Here is a 14,489-nt window from a genome sequence, read left to right as displayed (position 1 = left end):
TTGTGGTACACCACTGGTCACTGGATTCCAGCCTGAAAACCAACCCTCTACTACCACCCACTGACTTCTAACTTTGAGCCAGTTCAATATCCAAAATAGCTAGCTCTTCCTCTTTCCACGGAGGAGCAAAAACACTCCTCAGGCCAAGAAGTGTTCCTTGTTAGTGGTGCTTTCAGTGCTGGAGCTGATTTCCTCGATTTATAGATCTTGTAATTATTGTTCTAATAGCTGTTGCATTGTTTTGGAACTTTTGGGAGAAAAAAAATTCACTCAGTAGTCCAACCAATTTCCACAGAGTTTTCTGTGCAAGCACAGGAGACTTAAGAAACTATCATTTTACCTCTTCTCTCATCACCATGCAAGCCCAGAAACCATTCTTTCAAACTAAAGCAGGTGTTTAGGTGTATGTCTTTCAAGTTAGTTCAGTACATTCAGTGTCTCAACATGTGCTCTTCTGCACTGGGAACATCAAATGCAGAGATTAAATGACATCTATGCACAACACTTTATTCAGTAAGCAAACAAACAAAATTGTAATCACATTTAATTTCGATTCTCAACTTGCTCTCACATTGACAATACTGTCCTTCGGTCTCCACAATGTTCTACTGAATGTTGATGTAAACTTGAAAAGTAGTACTTCGTATTTTGATTTGGCACATTTCAGATTTCATGGGTCAATACTGAGTCAAATATTTCTATCTAAAACCTCAGCATCAATTTTGAATCATTTTTATGCTTTGCTTGGGTTTGTGGATTTTCGTTTTGTGTTCAGTTAACAGCATACCAGCCCTTGGCATATATTTCATTTATCTTTTGGTCCTAGAAGATGAACTTTCTTTTCCTGCCATTTACACCCTTCACAGACCTGCCTTTTTCCCACCCAATATTTGCTCAAAACCTACTGTACGGCTATATTTTTCTCCATTCGCAACATTTTTTTTCAGACTGCAACTTTTTGTTCCTCCATCTACAAATTTTGCTTAACATATTGAGCATTGTCACAAGTTCATGTTTTTTTTCTTTACTATTAATTAGATACATCTGATCTTGTAAAATAAAGAATATAATGTAAATCCATTTCAGGAAAGTGGATTTATTTGACATATTTCCAGTACATTAACCCCCAGTCCAAGTATACTAAATTCTAGCAGCAAAAACAAACATATAATGCAGGTAAGAGGACAATCAAAATATCGTGTCACATGTGAAGTCGCTGGTGTCTCAGTAGATGTTGTGACTGAGCAAATCCCTTTCCACACATGGAACAGGTGAATGGTTTCTCCCCAGTATGAACTCGCTGGTGGATCAGTAGGTTCGATGAACGAGTGAATCCCTTCCCACACACAGAGCAGGTAAACGGCCTCTCCCCAGTGTGAACTAGCTGGTGTTTAAGTAGAGTTGATGAGTGACTGAATCCTTTCCCGCATACAGAGCAGCTGAATGGTCTTTCTCCTGTGTGAACTCGCTGATGTCTCATTAGGGAGCATGACTGAGTAAATCCCTTTTGACACACTGAGCAAATGAATGGTCTCTCCCCAGAGTGAGTGCGTTGGTGTGTCAGAACTTCACTTGTGCTTTTAAAGCTCTTCTCACATTCACAACATTTAAAAGGCCGTTTATCTGTGTGAACTCTCTGGTGTGCCAGCAGGGTGGATAACTGAGTGAATCCCTTCTCACACATGGAGCAGGTGAATGGTCTCTCTCCAGTGTGTACTCGCACATGCACATGAAGCTTGGATAACTCTGTGAAACCCTTCCCACACAGGGAGCAAGTGAATGGCCTCTCCCCAGTGTGACTGCGTCGATGGGTTTCTAACTTTGAAGGGTAACTGAATCCCTTTCCACAGTCCCCACATTTCCATGGTTTCTCCATAATGTATGTGTCCTTATGTTTCTCAAGGTCGAGTAATCAACAGAAGCCTATCCACACAAACACACATGCAGTTTCTCCCCACTATGAATGGTGCAATGTTTTTCCTGATATCAAAATGATTAAGTCTCTTTTCACAGTCAATTTACTGGAATACCCTGATTTTGCCATTTATGTCTCAGTACTTTTCAAGTCATATGAATGTTTAAAATACATCCCCATATGGCAAATATCTCTCTTCACAACCTCAACGCCCAATGATATTCAGGCCGTGATAGATCAAATGGCTCTGCTAGATGCTGTGTGATGTTTCCTTTGAGTATCCCTTCAGGAAATCTCAACATTTTAGTTTCCTGTAAAAGTAGTTTACAAAACTATCACTACAGGAATTGGACAAAAATTTGAACAGAAAATTTGACGTTATGCAAAGCATTGTTTCCTCTCCTTTTCCCAAGACTGTAAATTCCCTTTTCACTTAAACATTCCTCCTAACTGAGTGGAAATTCAAACCCACCATATCCTTATAAAGAATGTTTTAACTTTTTTTCCTCCTCTTAATGTGTTATTTTGAGTTACCATAAGTTTTGCAGTTCCCACATCCACACATACTCACCTGCATGAACACCTGAGTGTTGGAAGGTTGTTCTTAGCTGATACCTGTGAAGAGACAAATTTAAAACAGGAAGGCAGGAAAATGCAATCACTAAAAAAAAACAATTGAAACTGATAAGGAAGCGATCAAGGATTTTCTTTTTACCAGCTCACTTGACTGACTGACTCAGTTTCTGCATCTTAAGCACTGCTTCTCCCTGCGTCTTCAGCTTCCGGACTCTATTGCTGAAGGTTTACAGGATAACCCATCATCAGTCACCAATATTCTATCACCAGTTGAGAAAAGACCCCAGCAATTGAGTTGAGAAATGCAACGAGATTAGCACGATTCAATGGATATATAATGCTTCAAATCGATGATTTCATGATCTGATTGAATGGCGTAACAGAGTCGTTGGACTGAATGGACTGCTTCAGCTTCTATGTCTAATGGTAAGTCAAACTCCCCATTAATATGACTCAATATTTTTAACATGTTTTTATGTCGCTCACGATACTGCTGTGGAGCAGGACCGAAAACAAAAAGTCACGATTTCAAATATTTCTAATTTCCTGTTAGACGGAGTGTATTAACGTTCACTGTACACTACAAAGTGCAAATGGCAGCTGGCACTACCCAGAAAGCCACATGCGACAAAATACGGTCTACACCCATCAACAATGCAACAACGCGCAGGCGCGAGGGTGACCCCGCCCCTAAAGCGGCGTTGCCTGCGTGGAGCATGCGCGGAATGGAGCCAGGAAGCTGAGCGGACGTGAGTGCAGCTTGGGCGAGACGGAGTTCGGCTCTGTGATCCCGGATTGGATTCTCTGGGTCCGTAGGAGTGCAACGGACAGACGAAAAAATGGTCCACCGCAGATGGGGAGCGCCGTGAAACAGCTGGCGTCACGCCACTGCTCGCCCCCTCCCTACCCGCTTGGGCTGGCCGTCTGCTCCGGCTTCCTCCGATTCCCAATCGCGCGACAAAAGGACGCCCAGAGTGCTCCGCGTCTGGCCCTTACGAACATGCGCAGTCAACGGGCAGAAGAATGACCGCCTTTCGGATACGGCGATTTCAGGCACGCGGAGCATGCTGGGAAGTGCTGCTGCTTCTGCCTCAGCTTCGAGGTCGTAAGTATTCAGCTGCACGCCTCAAGCCCGTAAGGCCTGGAAATAGAAGTGGGCCGTGAGGGACAGGTGTAGATCATTCAGCTCCTCGAGTCTAGTTTCGCCATTCAATAAGATCATGGGTGATCTGTGGTCTGGCTTCATGTTGCCCAGAACCCTCGATACCTTTGGTTCACAAAAACAAATCATATATCTCGGCTTTACAACTATTAAGTGACCCAGCATTCACTGCCATTTGTGAAAGGAAGTTCCAAACCTTTGCCATCTTTTGTATGTGAACTTAGATTCGATTAGATTACTTACAGTGTGGAAACAGGCCCTTTGGCCCAACAAGTCCACACTGACCCGCCTGCTTCCTAACATCTCCTGAATGGTCTGGCCTTAACTTTTAGACTATGCCCTAGTTCTGCACTTCTTTTTCCTGTTAATATCTTGAAGGCTTTGATTCAATCACCCATCATCCTTTGTAATTCTAGGGACAACAAGCCTAATTTGTATAAATTCAACTTCTGCAGTCCAGATAGCATTCTTGTAAACCTACAATTTGTCTTTCAAAGCCAATTTGCCCTTTCTAAGGTTTGATGGCATGGTCGCTCAGTGTTTAACACTCCTGCCTCACAGCACCAGGGACCTGGCTTTAGTTCCCGCCTCAGGCAACTGCCTATATGGAGTTTGCACATTCTCCCAGTGTCTGCTCCCTGGAGTTCTCTGGGTAGACCAGTTTCCTCCCACAATCCAAAGATGTGCAAATGAGGTGAATTGGCTATGCCACAGTATTGGATGCATTAGTCAGGGGTACGTATAGGGTGGGGATATGTTTCTAGGTGGGTTACTCTTTGGAGGGCCGGTATAGACTTGTTGGGCCAAACAGCCTGTATCCATACTATAGGGAATCTAATCTAATCTGCTCACAGTACTCTAACCAGGTTTTGTGCAGCTGCAACATAGCTTCCTCTTGATACAAAGGCCAGCGTTCTTGGCCGTTTTCTGCACCTGCTCGTGGCACTTTAAAGAACTATGTATTTCAGCCCACTGAGTGTACTTTAGCATTCAGTGAAATCATGGCTGATCTAATAATTCTTAACTCAAACTTCCCTGCCTTATCCCTATAACTCTATAGAGTCATACAGCACAGAACCAGAATCTTCAGTCCAACCAGTCAATGCAGACCATAATCCTAAACTAAACTAGTCCCACCTCGTGCACTCAGATCACATCCCTCCAAACATTTCGTATTGATGTACTCATAAATGTCTTTTTAATAATGCCAAGTATGCCCCCAGCTTGAAATCTTCCACTCTGCATTCTGCACCTATCATTCAACTTACCTATAACCTTCATGATTGTATAAACCTCTGTAAAGTCGTTCCTCAATTCCAATGCCTCATAAGAAATTCCAGCCTCTGCTTATAACGCAAACCGTCCATTCCTGGCCACATCCTGGTATGTCTTTTTTGAACTCTCTCCAGCTTAATATCCTTCCTGTATCAGGGCAACCAGAACTGGACACGATATGGCAGAAGAGGCCTCAGCACATCCTGTACAGCCTGAAAATGACATCCTACCTCCTCTACTTGAAGGGCTGTGGACTGAAGGCAAGCATGTTAAATGCAATCTTAAGCACCCCTTCCATATGTGAAGCAAACATCAAAGAAGTATATACCTGAACCCCTAGTTCTCAGTGTTCGACAACCCTACCATAGGCCCACGTTTGTTTAACGAAAATACAATACTTCACATTTATCCAAATTAAAATCCATCTGCTACTGTTCAGCACTTTGATCCAATTCATCAAGATCTCTTTGTTAGCTTAGATAACATTATTTATTGTTCACTATCCCAAAAATGTTGGTGTCATCTGCAAACTTACCATACATGCCTTCTATATTCTGATCTAAATCATTGATATAAGTGATAAACAAAAATGGATCCAGCACCAAACCCTGTGGACCAAAATTTTTCACAGGCCTCCAGTCTGAAAAGCAAACCTTCCACCATCATTCTGTCTCCTACCATTTGGTCATTTTTATAGCCAACTGCCAAGTTCATCCAGAATCCCATGTGATCTAACTTTACTTATTAGTCAACCATGTGAACCCTGTCACAGGCTTCATGAAAGTCCAAGCAAACAACGTCTACAACTCTGCCCTCATCAATCTTCTTGGTTACTTCCTCAAAATATTCAATCAAGTTTAAGAGATTTGCACAAAACCATATTCAATCAAGTTTAAGAGACTTGCACAAAACCATACTCACTATCCCTAATCATTCTTTGCCTTTCCAAGTGCATAAAAATCCTACCTTTCAGAATCACTGGCAACATCTTATCCAGCATTGAAGTCAGACTCTCAGGTCTAAATTAGTATAAACAAAGGCACAACATAAGGCGCTCTTCAGTTATCTCCCCAGTAGTTACATATACTACAAATATTTCTGTAAGGGGCCATGTAAAGACCACCACCCCCCCCCCCAACTTTCCAAGGATGGCCTGGATCAACTTCCGGTGATGTATCCACATTAATGTTTTCTAAGACCTCCACTTAGTCTTGTGTAATGTAAACTGTTTTCAAAATATCACTATTCCCAGAGTTCTGTAGCCTCAATTTCTTTCTCCATAGTACAAACTGATGCAAAATAGTCATTTAATATCGCTCCCGACTCCTAAGGTTCAACACAAAGGGAACTTTGTTGACCTTCAAGGGGTCTCTGTCTCTGTCTCTCTCTCTCTCTCTCTCTCATTGCTTTCTTGCTCTTCACGTATTTGTAGATTGCCTTTAGGTTATCCTTAACCTTCTCAGGAGATTCATCCAGTTATTTACATATAAAATATGATTATTTTTATCCTTAATTAGATCAATATTTTTATTCATCCACTTATTAGAGACACCTTTACCTGTGAACAGTCTACTCAAATCAATGTTTGAAAGTTTTTGTCCCACACCATTAAATTATGCCTTACTCCAATTAAAAATTATAATTTAAATGGAAGACTTGCCCTTTTCTGTAACTATTTGAAAATAAATGGAATTGCAATCACAAGACCCAAACTGGTCCCCTACTATCAGAAGGAAGTCTATGTCAGGTATAGACAGCAGGGATTCAGTGAATTCCTAGAAGAGTATAAGGGCAGTAGAAGCATACTTAAGAGGGAAATCAGTGGGTCAGAAAAGGGGACACCAGATAGCTTTGGCAAATAGAGTTCAGGTGAATCCAACTTGGTTCTACAAACACATTAAGTACAAAAGAGTAACTAGGAGAGAATAGAGCGACTTAAAGATCAGCAAGGTTACCTGTGTTTGGAAACGCAGGAGATGGGGCAGATAATAGATGAGTATTTTGCATCAATGTTTACTGTGGAAAAGAATATGGAAGCTGGAAAACTAGGGAAAGTAAATAGCAACTCCTTGAAAAGAGGAGATGGTGCTGGATGACTTAAAACATGTGTTTGTGACTAAATCCTGGTTCATGATCAGGTGTACTCGGGAACTTTGTGGGAAGCTACAGAAATGACTGCTAGGCCTCTTGCTGAGATATTTGTATCATTGTTAGACACATTAATTGCTGGAAGACTGGAGGTTGGCTAACCTGGTACCACTATTTAAGAAAGGTGGTAAGGACAAGGCAGGAAACTATAGACCAGTGAGTCTGACATCAGTGGTAGTAAGTTGTTGGAGAACATTCTGAGGGATGGGTGTTGCTTGTATTTGGAAAGGCAACAACTGATTAGGGATAGTCAACATGTCTTTTTGCATAGGAAATAATTCAGTCTTTTTAAGAAGTAACAAAGACGATTGATGAAGGCAGTGCAGTGATGTGATCTATGTGGACTTCAGTAAGACTTTTGACAAGGTTCTGCATGGTATGACTTCTAAACAAGTTTGGATCAAATAGAAAAAGTGAGGACTGGAGTTGCTGGAAAGTCAAAGTTGAAATGGGTGGTGCTGGAAAAGCACATCTGGTCAGGCAGCACGTGAAGAGCAGGAGAGTCAATATTTTGAGCATAAGCCGTTTATCTGGAATGTGGAGGAGGAAGGGGAAAAAGAGATAAATGGGGGATGGGAGTGGGGCTGGATGGGGAGATAGATGGAAAGGTGATAGGTATATGCAGGTGTGAGGTAATTGTGACAGGTCAGTGGGGAGTGTGGAGCGAATAGGTGGAAAGAATGATAGACGAGTAAAGAACGGAGTGCCAAGTTGGAGGGTTGGATCTTGGATAAGGTGGGGTTCAGGGTGATTTGGAAACCAGTAGAGTTCAGGTTGATGACGTGTGGTTGAAGGGTCCCAAGGTGGGAGACGCATGTCCTTGGAGGAGGCGCTCCCTCTCCCATTTTCCCCCAAGGACATGCAAGTTCTGGGCCACCTCCACCACCAAGTCCAAGCCACCCAACGCCTGGAGAAAGAACACCTCATCTTCCACCTTGGGACCTTTCAACCACGTGGCATCAACATCGACTTCACTAGTTTCCAAACCGCCCCCAATTCCTTCCACCATCCCCCACCTCTCCACCCCCACTTCATCCCAGATTCAACCCTCCAATTTGGCACTGCCCTCATGACCTGTCCACCTTCCTGACTACATATTCATTCCAAGCTTCCTAGCAACCAATCACCTATGCCCTTCTTGCTCCACATCCCTGATGAAGTGCTTATACATGAAATGTCAACTCTCCCACTGCTTGGTTGCTGTCTGACCTGCTGTCCTTTTCCAGCAACACCCTTTTCGCCTCTAGACTAAATGGAATACAGGGAGAACTAGCCATTTGGATGGATAACTGGCCCACAGGTAGTAGACAGAGTGTGGTGTTGGACAGTTGCTTTTCAGACTGGAGGCCTGTGACTAGCGGTGTGCCACAAACATCAGTGCTGGGTCCACTGCTTTTTGACATTTATACAAGTGGTTTGGATGGAAACATGGGACATATGGTTAGTAGGTTTTCAGATGAGACCAAAGGTGGTAGGTGTAGTGGACAGCAAAGAAGGTTACCTCAGAGTACAATAGGACCTTGATCAGATGGGCAATGGGCTGAGGTTAGACAAATGGAGTTTAATTTAGATAAATATGAGGTTCTGCATTTTGGAGAAATAAATTAAAGCAGGGCTAATGTACTTAATGTTAATGTCCAGGGGTATGCTGTTGAACAAAGTGAGCTTGAAGGTTCTTAGTTCCTTGAAATTGGAATCACAGGTAGATTAGGTAGTGAAGTAGGTGTTAGGTATGCTTGCTTTTATTGGTCAGAGTATTGAATATAGGAGTTAGGAGGTCATGTTGTGGCTGCACAGGACATCGGTAAGGCCACTTTTGGAATACAGCATTCAATTCTGTCTCCCTGTGGTAGGAAGTATGTTGTCAAACTTGAAAGAGTTCAGAAAGGATTTAAAATGATGTTGCCACATTTGGAGGGGGTTCAGCTCTCGGGAGCGAGTGAATAGGCTGGGGCTATTTTCCCTTGAGTGTCAGAAGTTGAGGGGTGATCATATAGAAGTTTATAAACTCATCAGAAACAGGGCTAGAGTGAATAGTCAACTTCTTTGCTCCAAGGTGGGGTAGTCCAAAACTAGACAAAATATGTTGAAGGTGACAGGGCAAAGATTTAAAAGGGACTTCGAGCAACTTTTTCATACAGAGGGTAGTGCATGTACGGAATGTGCTGCCAGAGGAAGTGGTGGAGGCTGGTACAATTAAAACATTTAAAAGGCTTGTGGATGGGTACATGAATAGGACGTTTTGTGAGGGATATGGACCAAACACTGAGAAACAGGACGAGATTAACTTAGCATATCTGGTCGACATGGATGGATTGGACTGAAGCATTTGTTGCCTTGTTATATAGCCCTATGACCATTACTTTAGTCACTTTGCATTTCTTGTTATCCAAACAAAGGTCAAGTTTTGTTCCTTCTCTAATATGAACAACATTGACGATGAAAATTTTCTTAATACATTTAACAAATTCTTTACCATCCAAACTTTTAACACTATGGTAGTTCCAGGCAATGTTTGGGAAATTAAAATCATCGACTGTCACAAACTTATTATTCTTACGTATATCTGAGATCTCTCTACATAGTTGTTCTTCAATTTCCCCCTGACAAATTGGGGGTGTATAATGCAAAAGTGATCATTCCTTTTTTTTTCTGATTTCAGCCCATATGTTTTCACTGGACCAATTTTCCGCAATACATTCTCCAGTTGTGGAAGTAATGTTTTCCTTAATCAAAACTGCCACTCCCCCTGCTCTTTTGTCTCTCTTTCTATCCTTTCTATAGCATCTGAAAACAGGGACATTGAGCTGCCAGTCCTGTCCGTCCCTCAGCTAAGTTTGTGTAGTAGCTATGATGTGCCAAATCATGTTCACAAACATGCCCTGAGTTCATCAACATTATGTGTTCGACCCTTTGCATCGAAATGTATGCAGCTTAATTTTTCAGAGTCGCAATTGTCTGTCTTTTCTCATTAACTTGTTCCTTTCAGATTCAAAAACATCCTCATCTATCTTTCTATTTTCTTGGATATGTGTGGTCCCTCTGCTCCCCCTTCCCCCACAGCTGACCGTCTCCCAAAATAGACTCAACAAATCTTCCCGTTAGGATGTTGATCCCTTTCTTGTACAGGTGAAACCCATTCTTTTTGAACAGGTCTTTTCTGTCCTAGAAGAGATCCTAATGATTCAAGAATGTGAATCCCTGAACATTACACCATCTCATCAGGTATTGATTTATATCTTTGTTGTTGTCTTATTCTTTCCCTCGTTCATGGTTGACACTGGGAGTAAAGCAAAGACTACTACTTTTGAGATTCTTCTTTTTAATTTTTCACCTAACTTCATATATTCACAGTAAAGCCTTGATCCTTTTCCTGGCTATGTTATTCCTTCTAATGTGTACAATGATTTCCATTTTCTCACTTTCGCCTTTAACAATATGCTTCAAACATTTTGAGACTTCCTTAATCCTGGCACCAGGAAAGCAACATACTATCCAAGATGCATGCTCACTGCTGCAGAATCTCCAGGCTGTGCTGTTGACAGGACAGTCCCCAGTATCAATTCATCTTTTAAATTTTAGCATAAATTTCATTTTTCGTGCCCAAGATATGACTGTCTCTTCCTCTTTTCTCTCTGAGAGACAATGCTTTCCAACAGTCCTCAAAACTGAATATCTATTTGAGAGAGGAATAGTCACAGGAGATTCTGAATTACCTTCTTACCTTTCCTGATAGTTATCCATCAATTTTACTGATTCGCTGTTTAATTATTTCTCTAAATCTACTAGCCATCTAACTCTATGTTTCTTCTATGCCCTTAATGTCGTTAAGCCTAAAAATAAAGCAACTTACAATATCACTTTATATATAAAATAAACTACCTTTCCTGACCCAAAGAGTGAATATTAAGTATGCCAAAAATAACAGTTCCTTAAGCAAGTATAAATCTTAAATAAAATCAACCACATAACTGCGCAATCGAATTTGGAAAAAAAAGACTTCCTCAACTAGTTCAGCAGGCAGTTTTCAACCTTATGATTAAAAATTACTCACTCAGCCAATCTCAAGTAGGTCTCTTCAAAAGCTCCATAAATACAACTCTATTTTTAAAAAAGTCTTCCTTCTACACACGTAATTTTCAAAGCAAAAAGAAACAAGGTGTCCACATGTAAGCATCTCCAAAAGATCTGTTAACAGAACTCAGTTGCAAAAGTTTGTATTTGTCTTTCATGCATTTTGACTGTAAAAGAACCAAAAATGAATCAAAATAAAAGTCTTATTTGGGCGGCACAGTGGCTCAGTGGTTAGCACTGCTGCCTCACAGCACAAGGGTCCCAGATTCGATTCCAGCTTTGAGTGACTGTCTGCCCATGTCTGCATGGGTTTCCTCCGGGTGCTCTGGTTTCCTCCCACAGTCCAAAGATGTGCAAGTCAAGTGAATTGACCATGCTAAATTGCCCATAGTGTTAGGTGCATGAGCCAGTGAGGAATGAGACTGGGTGGGTTACTCTTTGGAGAGTCGGTGTGGACTTGTTAGGCCGAAGGGCCTGTTTCCACACTGTAGGTAATCTAATCTAATCTAATCTAAACTGAAATTGTAATAACTGTAAGAAGTCTATAATTAATGTCCTGTGTGGGAGATTTGCTAGAGCACTTCAGGAAGGTTTAACCCAGTTTGGCAGGGGTGTGGGAATCAGAGCTACAGACCAGAGGAGAGGGTAGTTGTTGAACAGGCAGAAATAGAATGCAGAGTGTCTGTCAAGAAGGATACACAGTTGATACGGCAAAGGGATGGGTTAAAGTGTGTCAGTTTCAATACAAAGAGTGTCAGGAATAAGAGTGATGAACTTAGAGTATGGATCTGTACTTAGAACAACAATCTTGTGGCCATAAGAGAGACATGCATTTCACTGGGGCATGATTGGTTGCTGGATGTTCCAGAGTTTAGACCTTTTAAAAAGAACAGGGAGGGAGGATAAAAGAGGAGGAGGGAGTTGCATTGTTAATTAGAGAGTGCATCACAGCTGCAGAAAAGGAGGTTGTTGAGGAGGGTTTGTCTACTAAGTCAGTATCAGTGGAAGGAAATCAGTAAGAGGAAAGAAGCAGTCACTTTATTGGGTGTTTCTGCAGATTTCCCAATAGCAACAGAGAGATGGAAGAACAAATCGGACAGCAGATCTCAAAGGTGCAAATCTGACAGCAATTTCCCTAATTTCATTGGAACTTCCCTAGTACAGATGGTCTGGATGGGGTCAATTTTGTAAGGTTTATCCAGGAAGAATTCTTGACTCAATATGTAGATAAGCCAACTGGGGGAAAGCCATATTGGATTTGGTAGTAGGCAACAAGCCAGGCCAGGTGTCAGATTTCGGTGGGAGAGCATTTCAGTGACAATGACCACAACTGCCTCACCTTTACCATAGCCGTGGAGAGGGATAGGATAGTATGAGAAGGTATTTAATTGGGGGAGGCAAAATTATACTGCTATTATACAGGAGCTGTGGAGTATAAGTTGGGAACAATTGTTCTATGGGAAATGCACAACAGAAATGTGGAGGAGCACTTGTTGCAAAGGTTTGATAGCTTTCTCCCAGTAAGACAGGCAAGGAATAGTAAGATGAATGTTCCTTGGATGACAAGAGCAGAGGAGCTTTATAGCAAGAGGAAGAAGGAAGCTTATTTAAGGTTGAGAAAGCAAAAACCTGCCACAGCTTTGGACGATTACTGGGTAACAAGGAAAGAACTCGCAAATGGACCGAGAAGTCGAAGGGCGCATGAAAAAGCAGTGGCAGGAAGGACTGGGGAAACTCCAAAGGCATTCTACACTTACCCGAGAAGTAAGAGAATGATCAGAGAGAGTAGGGCCAATCAGGGATAGTGGAGTGAACTTGGGCCTGGAGTCTAAAGAGGTTGGGGAGGCCTTAAATGAGTTTTTTGCTTCAGTATTCATTAGAGAGAGGAATCTTGTTGATAGTAAGAACACTGTGGACCGGGTTAATAGACTTGAACGGATTGATGTTGAGAAAGAGGTTGTGCTGGAAATTCTGGGAAACATCAAGATAACTAAGTTACCAGGGCCAGACCAGATCTATCCAAGGTTACTACAAGAAGCAAGGAATGAGATTGCGACACGTCTGGCGATGATCTTTGCATCTTCAGTCTCTACTGGAGTAGCGCCAGATGGTTGGAATGAGGTGAATGTTGTTACTCTGTTCAAGAAAGGGAATAGGGAAATCCCTGGGAATTACATACCTGTCAGTCTTGTGTGTGGTCAGCAAGGTACTGGAAAGGATTCTGAGAGATGGGATTTCTGATTATTTGGAAAAAACATAGTTTGATTAATGATAGTCAGCATGGCTTTGTGAGGGGCAGGTCATGCCTCACAAGGCTTATTGAGTTATTTGAGGATGTGACAATAGAAGTTGATGAAGGTCAAGCAGTGGATGTGGTGTATATGTATTTCAGTAAGGCACTTGATAAAGTTCCCCAGGGTAGGCTCATTCAGAAAGTTAGGAGGTATGGGATACGGGGAAACTTGGCTGTCTGGATACAGATTTGGCTCAGCGAAAGAAAATGGGAGTGGATCTGTTCTTGGGCCTCTGCTCTTTGTAGTTTTTATAAATGACTTGGATGGCGAAGTGTAAGGGTGGGTTAGTATGTTTGCCAATGACACAGAGGTAGGTGGTGTTGCAAATAGTGTCAAGAGCTGTTACAGGCTGTGACAAGACATTGACAGGATGCAGAACTGAGCTGAGGAGTGTCAGATGGAGTTCAACATGCATAAATTTGAAACCGGAATACAGGGTTAAAGACAGGATTCTTGGCAGTGTGGAGGAACAGCAGGCTCTTGGGGTCCACGTACGCTATTCCCTCAAAGTTGTCACCTAAGTTGATCGGGTTGTAAAGAAGGTGTATGGTGTTTGGCTTTCGTTAACATGAGGATTGAATTTAAGAGTTGCGAGGTTTTGCTGCAGCTCTATAAAACCCTGTTTAGATCACACTTGGAATATTGTGTCCAGTTCTGGTTGCCCCATTATAGGAAAGATGGAGATGCTTTAGAGGGGGTGCAGAGGAGATTTACCAGAATGCTCCCTGGATTGGAGGGTTTGTCCTATGAAGAGAGGTTGAGTGAGCTAGGGCTGTTCACGCAGGAGAGAAGAAGGAAGAGACATGACTTGATAGAGATGTACAAGGTAATGAGATGCATAGACAAACTAGACAGCCAGAGGGATTTCCCCAGGGCAGAAATGGCTGTCACGAGGTGATTGGAGGATGGTATAGGGGAGGTGTCAGAGTTAGGTTCTTTCTGCAGAGAGTGGTGTGTGCGTGGAATGCACTGCCAGCGGTAAAAATAGAGTTAGAGACATTAGGGACTTTTAAGCAACTGCTGGACAAACACTTGACGTCAGTAA

General features: G+C 42.1%; 2 protein-coding genes across 3 annotated transcripts in view; one reads left to right on the top strand and one right to left on the bottom strand.

Annotated features, from left to right (window-relative positions):
• Positions 1-486: 486 nt before the first annotated feature.
• On the bottom strand, positions 487-6,732 carry LOC140455433 (uncharacterized). 2 transcript variants are annotated; one of them, XM_072550307.1, is made up of 3 exons: positions 4,922-6,732; positions 2,487-2,530; positions 487-2,226 (listed from the first exon to the last, which is right to left on the bottom strand). In XM_072550307.1, the coding sequence occupies exon 3, from the start codon at positions 1,874-1,876 to the stop codon at positions 1,202-1,204; it is 675 nt and encodes a 224-aa protein (XP_072406408.1). In that variant the 5' UTR covers positions 1,877-2,226; positions 2,487-2,530; positions 4,922-6,732; the 3' UTR covers positions 487-1,201. The 2 variants fall into 2 exon arrangements, with proteins under 2 accessions (XP_072406408.1, XP_072406407.1); XM_072550306.1 differs by lacking the exon at positions 4,922-6,732 and adding an exon at positions 2,631-3,217.
• The window catches only part of LOC140455432 (uncharacterized), a 25,274-nt gene continuing 14,264 nt past the window's right edge, over positions 3,480-14,489 (top strand). Inside the window, exon 1 of the mRNA XM_072550305.1 lies at positions 3,480-3,596. The gene's annotated coding sequence lies outside the window, so the exon portion shown is untranslated. The remainder of the gene's footprint in view (positions 3,597-14,489) is intronic.

The sequence above is a fragment of the Chiloscyllium punctatum genome, chromosome 30, assembly GCF_047496795.1.
Source record: "Chiloscyllium punctatum isolate Juve2018m chromosome 30, sChiPun1.3, whole genome shotgun sequence".
NCBI classification, from domain to species: Eukaryota; Metazoa; Chordata; class Chondrichthyes; order Orectolobiformes; family Hemiscylliidae; genus Chiloscyllium; species Chiloscyllium punctatum.
The sequence above is the reverse complement of the archived record's forward strand: the minus strand, read 5'-3'. Positions and strand labels throughout refer to the sequence as shown.